Consider the following 13,755-nt stretch of genomic DNA (forward strand, 5'->3'; position numbering starts at 1 on the left):
AGGACAATTCATAAGTTTGACACCAGTCATACCTCTGTTTTTCCTCCCTAGGAATTTTCATCTCCCGATACTCCAAACTGCCTCTCTTGGTATCCATTTAACACTATGGCTATCTTAAATTTATTTTAACTTAAGACTGACTCCTTGTTGTTTTGATGTTGTGCTACTTTACACATATCTCTCTCCTCTCCCCCACCCCTCTATCTATCTATCTATCTATCTATCTATCTATCTATCTATGTCTTCTTGGTGTGGAGATTCCCTCCCAATCCCTCTCCAGAACTTTGGAGCAATTTCCAGGTAGGGTAGCCGTGTTAGTCTGTTGCAGCGAGAACAACAAAAGACTCTTCTGGCACTTTTACAATCAAATTTAAAAGGTGTTTTTGGGCACTCTCTACTTCATCAGATTCGTTTTGCCTTGGTTGCAGTGGGCTGTGGCTCAAGAAAACCCCTGACGGACTAAACCGGTTGCAACTTACTCCAACCTGATGCCCTCTGGATAATGTTGGACTACAACTCCCAAGAATCCCCCAGCCAGCGATACTGTCTGGAAGATTCTGGGAGCTGGAAGTCGAATTTATCCAGAGGGCTCCAGGTTGGGGAAAGCTGCTTTAAGGTGCCTCAAGACTCTTTGTTGCTAGAACTTTGGCGTGCTCCCAACACATGGGCAGGAGATACCGGGCAGGCAACAGGAAGCGCTCCTTTGTACGGCACCTGATTCATGAATGGAATTTGCTGTTGCTAGATGTGGCAACGGGCGTTGACTTAGATGGCTTTAGAGGGGGTGTGAGGCCCATTTATGGAGGAGGAGGGAGAGGTCTATCAAGAACTAGGAGCGCCTCTGAATTCCAGTTGCCAGGGGCAAACTGTAGGGAAGGGATGTTGGCCTTCATGCTTGGCTAGTGGGCACCAGCCTCTGGTGAAAGTGGACGCCAGGCTAGATGGCCCATTTGCTCTGACCCAGTTGCCTGACGTCACAGTGCTGAGAAAGCAGACTCGCAGGTGCTCCTTCCTTAGTTTGGGGACCTGGTTGGGGGCGAGTGATTTGGGGTGCTTGATGTCTTCCAGCCAAAATTGGCCTCCAAAGGATCTTGCAATAGAAAACTAGAATCCATCACAAAAGATGCAGGCTATTTTTTAGCGTGTGTATCGCAGGGGGAGGTTAGCCTTTGCACCACTGCCCAGACTGTCTCCAGGTGTTGTTGCTTTTAGTTACTAAAATCAAAGGCAGCATCGAACTGTTCTTGTCAGGGGATGGAGGTGATTGGGTGGGTGGTGGTGCAGGAAGCTGCTTAGAGGGCATTACACTACTCTCAACCCACCCTCTGGCTGATAGTGGCGCCTGCTAAACGCTGCAGCCCTCCATGTAGACATGGCTGTCGTCTTGAGCTGCTGTTCAGCCTCCATGAGGACTAGAAACGAGCTGGTTAGATGTGTGCACAAGCAGGATTACGAACCCAAAAACCTCCCCGTACTTGGATGCTGCAGATACGTTATGCTACTAGGGTACTGGGAAGGGTTTTACGCTTCCAGTGGACAGTGTGTTGGTTGAGCTAGCTGCTAACTCCGCTGGTTTTCCCCTTTCCCCAGGTGTGTCGGTAACATCCAGTAATACAGGAGTGCCAGACATTTCCGGCTCTGTCTATTCCAAAACGCAGGTTGGTATTGCAGCGGGCCATCGAGTGAGGGATGTGCACGTTGCCGCTCTGTAGAAGTTAGGGAGCCCTGGGTTCGAATCTCACCTTGGCCAGAACCTTGCGTTTCGGCCCCTCTCCCCATCTTCAAAACGGATGTGCTGCGGTCTGGGGGTTAGGGTGGCTCAGGTTTGGATGCGTGCAACTCTCCTAGAGAGAACTGGATGTACGTTTCTACGTTCTAGTACTGTGTTCTACTTATTTGCCAGAGGACAAAATTTCTCCCCGTCTCCGAATAGTGTTGTCGATTCACCTCGTAAGAAGGCTCTGTTGCTGAGCAGCCTGCCTCTTAGACAGAGCACCCTCGGCGACCCCAGGAGGAAGGGAATATCCAAGCTCCTGGGTGGGAAACACACGGCCTTGCAAACAGGGGTGCTGGGATAAAAACTGCCAGTACATTGGTGGAAGGACAGCTTCGGTTTTAGTTTCGTTTAGTTAAGGCATTTACATGCCCCACCCCTTCACGTTGGCCTGGTTTGCACATCACAATAACCCAGGGTTTGTTTTTAAACCCTGGGTTGTTGTGAGCAAGTGTGGATGCCGGTGCAAGCTGCCAGAGTGGGAGAAGTTGACCCAGACACACTCTCACACACACAGAGATCGTATTTATAATGAAGGAGGAGCAAGAATGTTTAGCACTAAACATATTTTAAAACTACTCTGTTAGTCTATCATATACGTGTTATAAAACTGTGTGTGTGTATTTATACATCAGCGCCCACATTTAATTTTTACACATCCGCGCAGAGTTACATTTCTGTCCCTCTCCTCCACCTCCCACCGCTGCTTTTTATTGCTTGAATAAAAATTTTGCACTCTTTAGTGCTCTGTGTGTGTTATGTATTTCACTAACCTCACCCCTAAGTATTGTATTTTTTTGCTCCCGGCAGCAGTCATTCGAGAAGCAGGGATTTCACACCGGGACCCCGGCGGCCTCCTTCAGCCTGCCGTCTGCGCTGGGCAGCGGCGGCCCCCTCAACCCGGCCACTGCTGCGGCGTATCCGCCAGCCCCGTTCATGCACATCCTGGCGCCCCATCAGCAGGCGCACTCCCAGATCTTGCATCACCACTTGCAGCAGGACGGGCAGGTAAGCATGGACCCCAGACCCTCCCTCCCTGACACCCCCAGCAGCTGTCTCCAGGTCCCTCCTTCTCCTCCAGCCCCCTCCGCGTGGAGACACAGATGACGTTCTTGGCGCACGCAGACACGGGGAAGACTCCTGGGATAACCCAAGGCGTTCCTGCCCTGCCCATCCCCACGGATGGGTCGTACCAAGTCTGCTCGGACCGTGCTTCTCACCTTCCGGCAGACTTGGTACATTCTCTCCCCAAACTCCTCCTCGCACACTTGGGTCCAGGGGGGCTGGCATAATGTATCCTTGTATTTTCCATATCCTCGGCCTGCCTCCACCTTCCCAAACACTGGCAGTCGATTCTGTACTTCCAACATCAGCAGGAAGACCAGGTAACCAGCCTCTCGGAGGCATCACTCCTTGCACTCAGCCTGCTGCCCTGCTAGCGTTCAGTCCCCCGGCCCAGACAGAGTTGCGCGGGTCCGTCCTGCGGAATGCCGGCAGTTGCTGGCCAAAACATCTGGAGGGGCCGCAAGTTGCCCACACCTGGTCTAGAGCTTTGACCAGTCCTATGACCGCCCGTTGAGAGAAGAAGTACTCTGTCCGCCAAATTCTGACTTGTGCGGTTTGCATTTCCTCACAGCAGGAAACTAGAACCCGGGTCAACTTGATTTTTTTTTATATATAAAAGTTATCTCCATAGCCCTCCCATTTCAAAACTGAAGGCTGAACAATGAGCAGTCGTTCCCCGGTTGCGCGTGCTGCTCTAATCAGGGAGCGATAGAGAGACTGTCACCTTCGTTAGCAACAAGGCGTAGGGCGTTGGTTTTTTTTTGAAGCTCCCTCCCTATCAGGTTTTAAAAGTGACATTTGAATATCTTGAAAGCTCACCCATGTATACTTAACTGTATTTGTACCCCACTTTTCAACCGAGATTGGCTTCCAAAGAGTCTCACAATTCAAATCTACACCAAAGGTACAACATCATTAGGATTGTGTTGCAATTTCCTCTGGTTCCTGGGCAGTTGAAGTTCTAACCCAGGCTCTTCCGTGTAGAGGTAGGGTGAGCAAAAAGTGGACGGGGCTCTCCCGTTAAGACTGCTGGGTCATTTGCAGCAGATTGCCAAGAATAGCAACAAATATGGGGCTTTTTCAAAACGCCTAATGTTAGAATGCCTGATCTTAAGCCACTGGGATGTAGATTTGTACTTCTCAGGCTGGTCATACTAGTGAATGGCTCCCGGGGTGTAACTGGCTTTGCTCCCTAAGCGTCTGTCCTGTGTTTGTCCTACAGCTCACAGCCGAAACTATTACATTGCCCCTGGCTGTGCTTGGTTTGAGTTAAAAAAACACGGCTTCCTATTCTACACCTAGAGGCCTGGTTGATGGGAGAAAACGCCGGCTTTCTGTTGAGATGACTTGTGTGTGTTTACCGCTCCAATGTAGGATTTGAGGTCTGCTTGCTTTCTCAGAATAAGGCCTAAGAGGCAGGGCTGGCAGAATTTCAACCAGTCTCTCTCTGTTTCTCCCCTCTCCCCTTGTCTGTTCCCCCTCCCACCCCACCCCTGCAGAGTGGCACCGGCCAGCGTAGCCAGGGCAGTTCCATCCCGCAGAAATCACAGGCCAACAAATCCGCCTACAACAGCTACAACTGGGGCGCCAACTGAGGGGCTTTGAGGCGCCCCCCCCCCCACTTCAACCAAGAGATGGACAGAAGAACGACAGCGACCTAACCAAGACGGAAGGACCCCCCTCCCCCCTCCCCACCCCTGGGAGAAGAGCTCCCCTGCTCTTGGCACGGCCCTGCAGCCCCCGGCAAGCCTGGCCAGCACGGCTGGGCTTTGCGATCTCCCCCCAGCCAACTTTACCCCCCCTATCGTATGTAATATAGAATTTGTATCTTCTCCCCCCCCCCCCCTTTTGTTTTTGTTTTTTCTGCATTCATTCAGATTACGAGCTGTTCAGCCGTAGGGGCCTTTTTTTTTTCTTTTTCTTTTTCTACTCCTTTACTTCTCTTACCCCGTCCCCCACAAAAAAAGTACCGCCCGGCGGATCCAAAGGAGTCAACACCTGGAATCCTTTCCCTGCCCCCCCTACAATGCCCTGCCCTTTATTATTAGGAATAAGAGCAGTAATTGATATGAACCGCGTTGTAAGATTAATTAGTTGAAGTGTTTTTTTGTACTGTGTTCTAAATTTAATGGATAAATGTGTCTTGTATATAAAAACGAAAACCCCACTCTGTTTTCTGAGCCTTGCTTTATTTTTTTCCTACTCCGCTCTTGCGGCCGTGCCTGGGTGTACAACTGCACACACAGTTCAAGACCTTGTTTTCTTCAGGCCTGCAGTCTTAAAGTGCACGGCACGAAAGGAAAGCGGGTGGGGGGTGAGGAAGGAAGAGGAGAATAACTGCTTCATGCACCAACTCTTAATGTTAAAGGTTCTTAGACTGATCGGCCAGACTGGAAACTGGCCTTGGTGTTAGTAAAGTAACAACTCCTTTTCTGCTGAAAATGCATCGAAAGCAACTTCATAACCCGGATTAATATGCCGCTTTTCTATCCAGAGGTAAACAGCCGCACATAACATTATTCCACACAGCTACAGAACAAATTATCGTAAAGAGCGAGGGGCCAAAATGCCATGAGAAAGGGTGGGAAAGTGTAAAGTAATGCAATCGCAACACCCATGCAATCGCAAGAAAATTTGCTTCTTTGGAAGAACCATCCACCTCATTTGTTCCTAAGCATTTAGGGTGTCCGTTGCTGGTTCAGATGCCAAAGTTCATCCGAGGCCGTAATTCTGCCGACAGTGACCAGTCGGATGTTTTGGAGAAACCTACTAGCCAGGCATGAAATTGGGCCAACGCTTTGTGCTGTATCCCCCCAGAAACTGATATCTTGAACATGGTGGTCTTCAGCTATTGGTATAGAAATGTAATAAGTTAATAATCACTCACAAAGTCAACAGTTGTCTTGATCTGTTACGTACATGACACCTACTCCTGAATAGAGTTGTAGCATTGGGGCCAGACCTTTCAAAATAAGTCCTTTTTTTAAAACAAAAAAGGTTTGTATAGATACATACTTATAGCACAGAATATATAAGCCTCCAGACCTGAGCACCCCCTCAGGTCTCAATAGAGTTCATCTGACTCGATTCTTCTCTGGTACTCCGTTGCATGCAGTAGAAACCTGCATGCCGTTGAGGGATGTGCTTTAAAGGCAAAGCCCTGGGCTTGTCTATTTAGAAGTAAGTGGCATTAAGTTCAATGGGACTTACTGTCAAGGAAATCGTCACCAATTCAAGAAAATGAACGTTACACACAAAATAAGACCTTTGAAAATTAGCAAAGTTTCCCTTCACTGGGAATTTTCTGACTTTGGGGTGGGGCATACATATCTGAGGCAGTTCTGAGTAGTGTATAAAATAATAAAAACTTTAAAGCTGCCCTTTGTATATATATTTACACACTTACCTGGAAGTCAATAGGAGTTACAACTGAGTAGATCTCTCATTAACCTGTCACTTTGCAAATGGATTACAACTCCCATCATCCCAGTCAAAAGTCTGAGGGTGATGTAGTCCAGGTCGGGGACCACCGATGTATTGGATTACATTGTGGAAGAAATGCAATTCTTGCATTTCTCCATGGATCTCTTTACACACCGAGAGAAAAAGATAGTTTGAATCCGGAAATGCGACCTCGGTGGGTACCTCTTCATTATTTTCTAGATCTCTTAATTCCGGCTCCTACGTAATACCTTTCCCCACCTCCAGGCTGTCGTGAAGGCGGCCTGGTTTTACGGCAGTCAGGGAAGGTCGTTTCGCGGCAGCGTGGCGGAAGCGGGCGGGCGCCTTTTGCTTTACGGCTGCTGGGCAATGAGCCTCTACGACCTGTTCCGGGGTTTCTTCGGCTTCCGCGGGGAGCGGAGGTGAGAGATCGGGGGCCCCGGCCCCTACAGCTGACTGTCACTCCTTTACTGCAGGGGGTGCACTGACTGCACCCCTTCTCTCCACCAGGGGAGCCTTTCAAACAAGGGGGGAGGCAGAAATCCCACCGGTGCAGCTTTCCCTCCCATTACGCCGAAAAGGTGGTTTTAAAGCCACACCGGTTGAGTTTCTGCCTGCCCTGCTATGCTGGGAATTGTAGTCTAACACATCTGGAGGGCGCAAGGTTGGAGAAAGCTGTACAGCAGCCTTCCTCAACCTGGGGCGCTCCAGATGTGTTGGACTGCATCTCCCAGAATGCCCCAGCCAGGCTGGGGCATTCTGGGAGTTGTAGTCCAACACATCTGGAGCGCCCCAGGTTGAGGAAGGCTGCTGTACAGCAACAGTGTGCGATTTGTCTCCCCCTTTAAATAAACAAAACAAATGTAGATTTCCTAACTCTTTCGCCCTTTCTGATTTGTATTTTTTAAAATTGCGTTCTGACCCTCGCGCGAAGGAGAGTGAGCGGCGTGATCTGTCTCGTGTTGCGATGTTTTCTATTTAGGTCAAAGCCCCAGTGGTTTTATGTTGGCTCAGTCCTAAATCCATGAGCGCAGAACAGATGATAGATTACAACCTAATGCCTTCCGGATGGCTTGTACTGGAGTTCCCCAAGTAATGGAAAGGAGTAGTTATTAAGTAGTACTATATAAAGTGCTAAAAAGGCATACAACTACTCCAAACACCAATAAAAGGAGATGATTATCAAATAACCCATTTATTTACAACCACTTTGAGACACATCACTTGGTTTTATATATCCTTATAAATTGTAAATAAATGAGTTATTTGATAATTATCACCTTTTATTGGTGTTCGGAGTAGTTGTGTGTCTTTTTAGCACTTTATATAGTTGTACTGGAGTTCCCATCATCCCCCGCCAGCACAGCCAAAGCAATGCTGGGTGGGGGTAATGGGAGTTGTTGTCTGACGGCTGTTCGGCAACAGCTGGATGAATAGTATAAATAGTCTGTTATGGTATAAGGTTTCCTAGGTACCCAATAGCAAGCCATGTCAATAAGCCAATTATTTCTAGCTTGAAGCCTGTCCAAAGTGGGGCATGAATGGCCCTTAACGGGAACAGATGATGAATTAGATCTTAACGGGAACGTACGTACGTCAATTTTCACCGAGGATTTTGCCATGCGAATCCGATTTCTGTTGACTCAAGAGCCAGGCTCCTCACTGGGACTTACTCCCTGGTAAGTGTGTATATAGGATTGCTGTATTACGTGGCAATCCAGTGCATGTTTAACTGTGGAGCAAGTCCCGTGGTACATGGTGGATCTTATTTCAGAGTAAACCCGGGTAGGGCTAGAATAGGGCTCTGTTTATCTGGTGTTATACTCCCAAGGAGACCTGTAAATCTGAATCCTGGGATTCAGGAACCCTGCTTTGTAGATTGGAGGCTTATTCTTTAATTTTTAGGAATTTCAAGGTGATTGGTTCTCTGCCTTACGCAGCCCGGAACGTCTCCACTACCTATCTCCTCTTCTGCACTGTTGCCATAGGCACCGGGACCCCTTCTTTGGGGGAATCACGAGGGACGATGACGAAGAGGATGACGATGAAGACGGGCCCTTCTTTGGGGCTAGAGGCTCTGACGACTTTGGATTCGGCTTCACTTTTGGCCCGGGAGGGATACGCTCCCACGACACCTTTGGCTTTGATGAGCTGTTCCGGGACTTTAACAACCTCTTCAGCGAGATGGGCGCCAGGAGCTTACCCATGCATCCCTTTGGTAGGCATGGCCTTATGCGGTTCTCCGATGTGGGGTGGGTGGGTAGGAGGGTTGGATCCAGCAAAGATGATTTGGTTTGAGATACGCCAGGGGGTTGCTGCGCTTGCTGATGAACTAGACCTCCATGAGGTCTAGAAACTTGCTATCTGTTGTTAAACATAGGAAGAGCCATGCTGGAGCAGACCAAGGGTCCATCTAGTCCAGCACTGTGTTCACACAGTGGCCAACCAGCCATCGGCCAGGGATGAACAAGCAGGACATGGTGCAACAGCACCCTCCTGCCCATGTTCCCCAGCAACTGGTGCATACAGGCTTACTGCCTCTGAGACTGGAGGTCGCATATAGCCATCAAGACTATTAGCCATTGTTTGCCTTCTCCAGGTATTTGTTTAATCCCTTTTTAAAGCAAACCAACTGGTGGCCATCGCTGTTGATATTTTTAACTGGAAGCTGAATTCTGTAGCCAGCAACACATTGTACACTTTTTCTATGTCCCTTACCAAATAATAATAATAATAATAATAATAATAATAATAATAATAATAAATTTATTTCTTACCCACCTCTCCATTCTGATCGAGGTCGGGGAACAACAGCAAATATAAAATACATAAAACTGAATTAAAACATAACATACATTGTTAAAACATCCTAAAATTCCACTGGATAGGCCTGCCGGAAGAGATCAGTCTTAATAGCTTTCTTAAATGCTGACAGGCTGTTAAGTTGACGAGTCCCCTCCGGCAGGACGTGTGACATTCGCCCAATCCTGGGATGGTTTGCTAACCACAGATTCCGACTTGGGGATATCGGAAGAGTGAGGGTGTGTGTGTTGAGAGTCTATGTCAGTCACCCCATGTCCCTTGTTGCTTTCCTGTAAGTAACGACAACATTCCAGTCCTGTGAAAAGATTAATTTTTGCATTGATTCAATTGGTGTTTCTAAATGCGTAGTAAAATTTTACATATTACGGTGTAGTGTCATGCCATGTTTTAAAGTAGAGCGGTAGGCCCAAGTCTTTCTTTTTCTCTAAATTATAATCTAAACCTCTTTTGAGCCCACGTTCAATCAAAGCACGCTGTTTAAGGCCATGTGGTTAAACCTCCGCTCTCAGACAGCTTTGGCTCCAGGTCAGCTCGGGAGACCTTGAGCTCTTTGGCAGCTCAGGTTTAGCCAAGTTGACTCGGTTGACTCGCAGTGGAACTGCGGCCTTGAAAAGCGCTTGCGGAGAAGCTGCCTTGCAAAGTGCATTGCTTTAGCCTGACTCAGAAAGCTGAATGGGCACGAAAGAGGTGTTGGCCCAGATGAAACGGACCACTTCCAAAGCCCAGACAGCTCCCACAATAAAGCTGGGAGGTCAGTATCTGCTTGGGATGTCTGTATCTGCTTATCCCTAGCACTATTCCTCTTCTGCCCACAGAGTTCCCTGGCATGGAGGCACCACCACCTGCTGACCGCCTTCATGAGAAGAGGCAGACCCTGAGAGATTCGATGCTCAAATACCCCGACAACCAGAGGTCTGGCAGCAGAGAGCTAGAGGATGGCGCTGGTTCTACAGCCCCAGAGAAGAGGCCTTGGCGCCCCTTCCAAGGGGTAAGTGGTACTAAGAACCCGGGATGGAATGTAAGTAGTTTAAATCAATCAATCAATCAATCAATCAATCAATCCCCGCATGTAGAACATGAGCACAATAGAGAAGGAGCTGCACTAGGTGCATTTCTCTGATATGCTAGCTTTCTACATGCGCGGCATTGATCGCCTTTACGTAGGGGAGCTTAGCACTTAGCTGTGTCCTTCTGCGTTGGCTTTCGCCCAGGTGTAGAACTCACCATCGTCTCGCTTACCTTACTGATCTTATTAACAGTGTTCTTCTTTTTTGTAGCTGCAAGAGTCACAGCCAACCCCTGGAGATGTGAAAGACGCCCCCAAGGAGGACAGAGGTCAGAGGCTGACTGGCGGGTCGGGGGGAGGTGGAGGGAGCTTTGGTCTGGGGCGAAACATCAGGCTAGCCACATGTTGGGGGCTTTCGAAACCATGTAGCTGTGAGACGTGGGCAGGGGCTGTGTGTGTATGTGGCCCACAGGTGCAGAAATTTGCTATGTGATGTGAGAATCTCCCTGTTCCTTTGGGGAAAGAGCCCTTCTGCGTTCCGCTATACCTCTACATGTCAATATCATTTGCTGGGAGACATCCGTTAAAGTTTCTAGTCCTTATTGTTGTAGAGAAAACTCTAGAAACCTCTCTTTTTCTCTCTGCCCTTCCTTGCCTCCATACGTTTTAACTTGAATATCTGAAGCTTGGTTGAGAAACCGTTCATATATCAGAGAGAGGACTTTAACAAACTAAATCTTGTTTCCCTTTACAGATTTGGATTCACATGTTACATCCAAAGGCCTTGAGACAATTCTCTTGCCGTCCCAGCCCCGGTCTTATTTCAAAAGCGTCTCGGTCACAAAAGTGGTGGCGCCAGATGGGGTTAGTGCAAAGGCTTCTGGGTGGAAAGAACAAACCCTTGTGTGTGTGTGCACTCCCATTGGTGTCTGACTTGCGGGAGGTCGATTGGAGACTCTGGGAGGTTTGGCTGAATTGAGAGAGAATTGGCTCGCAAATTTCGTTCCGGGAAGAATCAAGTTCCTGGTCCTTGTGGTGGGGGTGGGGAACCGCTTGGACAGTTCCTAAAACGGATCCCTTAGGATACAGGATGCATTAGCGTCAGTTGGACAACGTTAGAGTGCATTGCAGTGCATAGGGTGGTTAACCTTTTAAGCTGACAGCAGAGGGTGCTGTTGCTTTGTTGCTCTGAAAGAACTATTCTGGTTTAAAGGAGCAGCTGAGGAGGCAGCAACAGATCCTGCAAGTCCTCGATTATTTCTCCCCAAGCTGAAAACACCTCCAGACTCAAAAAGTTTGGGATGAATGGACTCCTGGGTGGACGTTAAGTGTCCCTTTCAACGTCTGGATGTCCCTGCTTCTGCCACATCCTATGGGGTCCACTTCTGGGCCAAAGCTATGCCCCAGACTCTTTCCCCCATTTCAGCATCTCAGCCGTTTCTTCTGTCTTGTTGCTTTAGACTGTCGAAGAACGCCGGACTGTGCGGGACAGTCAAGGCCACGAGGAGACCGTTGTCACCCGCCGGAGCAGAGGGGAGCCAGTTCCGGGTCTTGACAGTGAACAGCAGAGCGGCTCAGGTGAGCGCAAGGAGGAGGGACCCTATTGACAAGGAACGTCTTTTTAAGGGCCTTGCAAGTAAAACGGTCCAGAGAGAGAGAGAGAAACAGGGTAGTGTATATCCTGTGATTTCATAGAAGTTTGCATCGCTCAGCTTCCTCAGAATCCCAGCTTCCGCTTTTTTAAAATAATAATAATAATAATAATAATAATAATAATAATAATAATAAAATATTTCTAATCCTAATGTTTCTAAATCTGGGCTTGTAAGTATATGAGAAATGCCTGGTGACATTTCAGATTCAAAATGCACGAATGAATGCAGGATTTAGATTCCTAGCACGTTGGCTTGCTCTTTCTTTCTTTCTTTCTTTCTTTCTTTCTTTCTTTCTAAACCCAAGTTTCTAGTCCTCATTACTGTCCAGTATAGGCTTGTATGTTCATGAGCTGTGCTTGGCAAAGCATCAGAATTAATATTGTTAGGTACACAAAACAACTTCATGAGCATCTCGGAACAAGACGAGACCCATGATGCGATTGGATGTGCTGTGTGGAAAGGGAGACATTACTAACGGGGCAATTCTTTTCACAGAGGACCTGGCGCCCCTAGGCTCACACCACGGACAGGACATGAGCGACTCCTTCTCCATTCTGGACGCCTTTTTACACCGCTGGTTCCAGAGGCGATAGATTTGTCCAGTGGCCAGCATTAGAGGTGAGGTGTGAGGAGGGCAGAGGGGTCTCCCTATGGCTGGTGAAGTCAGTCCCGCTTCCTGGAGTGGTATTTCTGTGTCTTCTACCTCCTGCCAAGGTACCCCTGTGGGCCGCAAAGGTTTCAGGGCAACATTCTATGGCCTGTGGCCCTCCAGATATTCTTGGCCTCTGAATTTCCATCAGCCCCAGCCAACAGGGCTTCTCTGGAAGAGGTCTAGCATGCCTACTCCAGAAAGAGACGGGTGCGAAGGTGAATTCTCCCCCAGGCAAAAGGAGCCCCCCCCCCTTTTTTGGCTCCACTTTCCAAGGGCCTTTGAACAGCTTCCTTTCTTCCAGAACCTTTAGTGCCTCATCGCCCTGCAGTTCCTTCAGGTGCCCCCCAGAATGCGTTGGATTCAGTTGCACAACGTCAAAGCGCATCCGAGGGCATTGTGCTGCTGACTCCTTTTTAAAAAGAAACATGACAGCGTGGGGTGCTGTTGCTGTGCTGGACTGAAAGGACCCGGCTGGCTGAAAGGGAGCAGCCGGCCTTGGGTGGATCCATAAAATGCTAAAACGGTGGAGTGGAGCGAGGACAAGCAATTTGTTGACGCTTTATGGATTTTCCCCTCTGGCAGTACAAGTAGAATTGCTTACTTTCGCCGAACCTTGAGCGCCAAAGGAGGCAAGGGGCATTATGTGTTTTTTTCTCTCTGCTTCATCGGTTCTGCTTCTTTTTCTCTTTTGCAGGTTTGTTCACACCTCTGACGCTGCGTTCTCCGCCCCAAGGTAAACTATTGCTGTGGCCCTCGCCTTGGATACGGCTTCCCATCTTGCGTGGCTTCTGACCCTCAGCTGCCTCCTCTGTCTTCTAAGAAGGCCTCGCAGCCCTCGAAAGAATAATACAAGAAATAAAAGTCTTTATTTATGCTTGAGGCTTGTCTGTGTGCTCTCTGGTTGCCCCCAAATGTCCACACAACTGGAAAGTCGCTGTGTCCTGGTATGTCCCAGACTAAATGCCCATAGGTTTTAACTGGGTAATTCAAATTAGCAAGCGCAATATTCAGAATTGGCCACAGGAGGGTACTGTGGTGTAAAGCCCCTAGGTTTTAACTGGGCTATTAAAATAAGCAGGCGTAGTGATCAGAATTGGCCACAGGAGGGCACTCCAGTTTAAGCAGCATTTACAACTCTTAGCATTCCCCAACCAGAAGAAAGTCCTACAACTCCCAGCATTCCACAGCCAGAATAAGGTCCTACAACTCCCAGCATTCCACAGCCAGCAAACTTAGCACTGGTATAAAGCCCATAGGTTTTAACTGGGCTATTAGTGCTCAGATGTGTTAATTGAGCTTAAGTGGGATCAGAATTGGCATCTAGAAAGCATCCCAGTGT

At 48.4% G+C, this 13,755-nt stretch overlaps 2 protein-coding genes across 7 annotated transcripts in view; both read left to right on the forward strand.

Moving 5' to 3' along the window:
• UBAP2L (ubiquitin associated protein 2 like) overlaps positions 1-5,006 on the forward strand; it is a 42,593-nt gene extending 37,587 nt beyond the window's left edge. For 3 of the 6 annotated variants that reach the window (XM_063146134.1, XM_063146135.1, XM_063146138.1), the window contains 4 exons: positions 1,591-1,658; positions 2,585-2,782; positions 3,124-3,159; positions 4,339-5,006. In XM_063146134.1, coding sequence (XP_063002204.1) covers positions 1,591-1,658; positions 2,585-2,782; positions 3,124-3,159; positions 4,339-4,434 — 398 coding nt within the window. In that variant the 3' untranslated portion in view covers positions 4,435-5,006. The remainder of the gene's footprint in view (positions 1-1,590; positions 1,659-2,584; positions 2,783-3,123; positions 3,160-4,338) is intronic. The other 3 variants (XM_063146136.1, XM_063146137.1, XM_063146139.1) reach the window with 1 other exon arrangement.
• Positions 5,007-6,591: 1,585 nt separating this feature from the next.
• Positions 6,592-13,293, forward strand: HAX1 (HCLS1 associated protein X-1). Its single transcript, XM_063145599.1, has 8 exons — positions 6,592-6,702; positions 8,269-8,498; positions 9,919-10,091; positions 10,381-10,438; positions 10,864-10,973; positions 11,570-11,687; positions 12,260-12,382; positions 13,111-13,293. Exons 1-7 carry the CDS (start codon positions 6,650-6,652, stop codon positions 12,355-12,357), a joined length of 840 nt encoding a protein of 279 aa, XP_063001669.1. The 5' UTR covers positions 6,592-6,649; the 3' UTR covers positions 12,358-12,382; positions 13,111-13,293.
• The last annotated feature ends 462 nt before the right edge of the window (positions 13,294-13,755 follow it).

The sequence above is a fragment of the Elgaria multicarinata genome, chromosome 21, assembly GCF_023053635.1.
Source record: "Elgaria multicarinata webbii isolate HBS135686 ecotype San Diego chromosome 21, rElgMul1.1.pri, whole genome shotgun sequence".
Taxonomy (NCBI): Eukaryota; Metazoa; Chordata; class Lepidosauria; order Squamata; family Anguidae; genus Elgaria; species Elgaria multicarinata.

Excerpts from the sequence above, each read along its gene's own strand:
- HAX1 (XM_063145599.1), top strand. The coding sequence starts at position 6,650 with ATGAGCCTCTACGACCTGTTCCGGGGTTTCTTCGGCTTCCGCGGGGAG. Across the intron at positions 6,703-8,268 it reads GGCTTCCGCGGGGAGCGGAG|GCACCGGGACCCCTTCTTTG; the intron begins GTGAGAGATCGG and ends CTGTTGCCATAG. Across the intron at positions 8,499-9,918 it reads CTTACCCATGCATCCCTTTG|AGTTCCCTGGCATGGAGGCA; the intron begins GTAGGCATGGCC and ends TTCTGCCCACAG.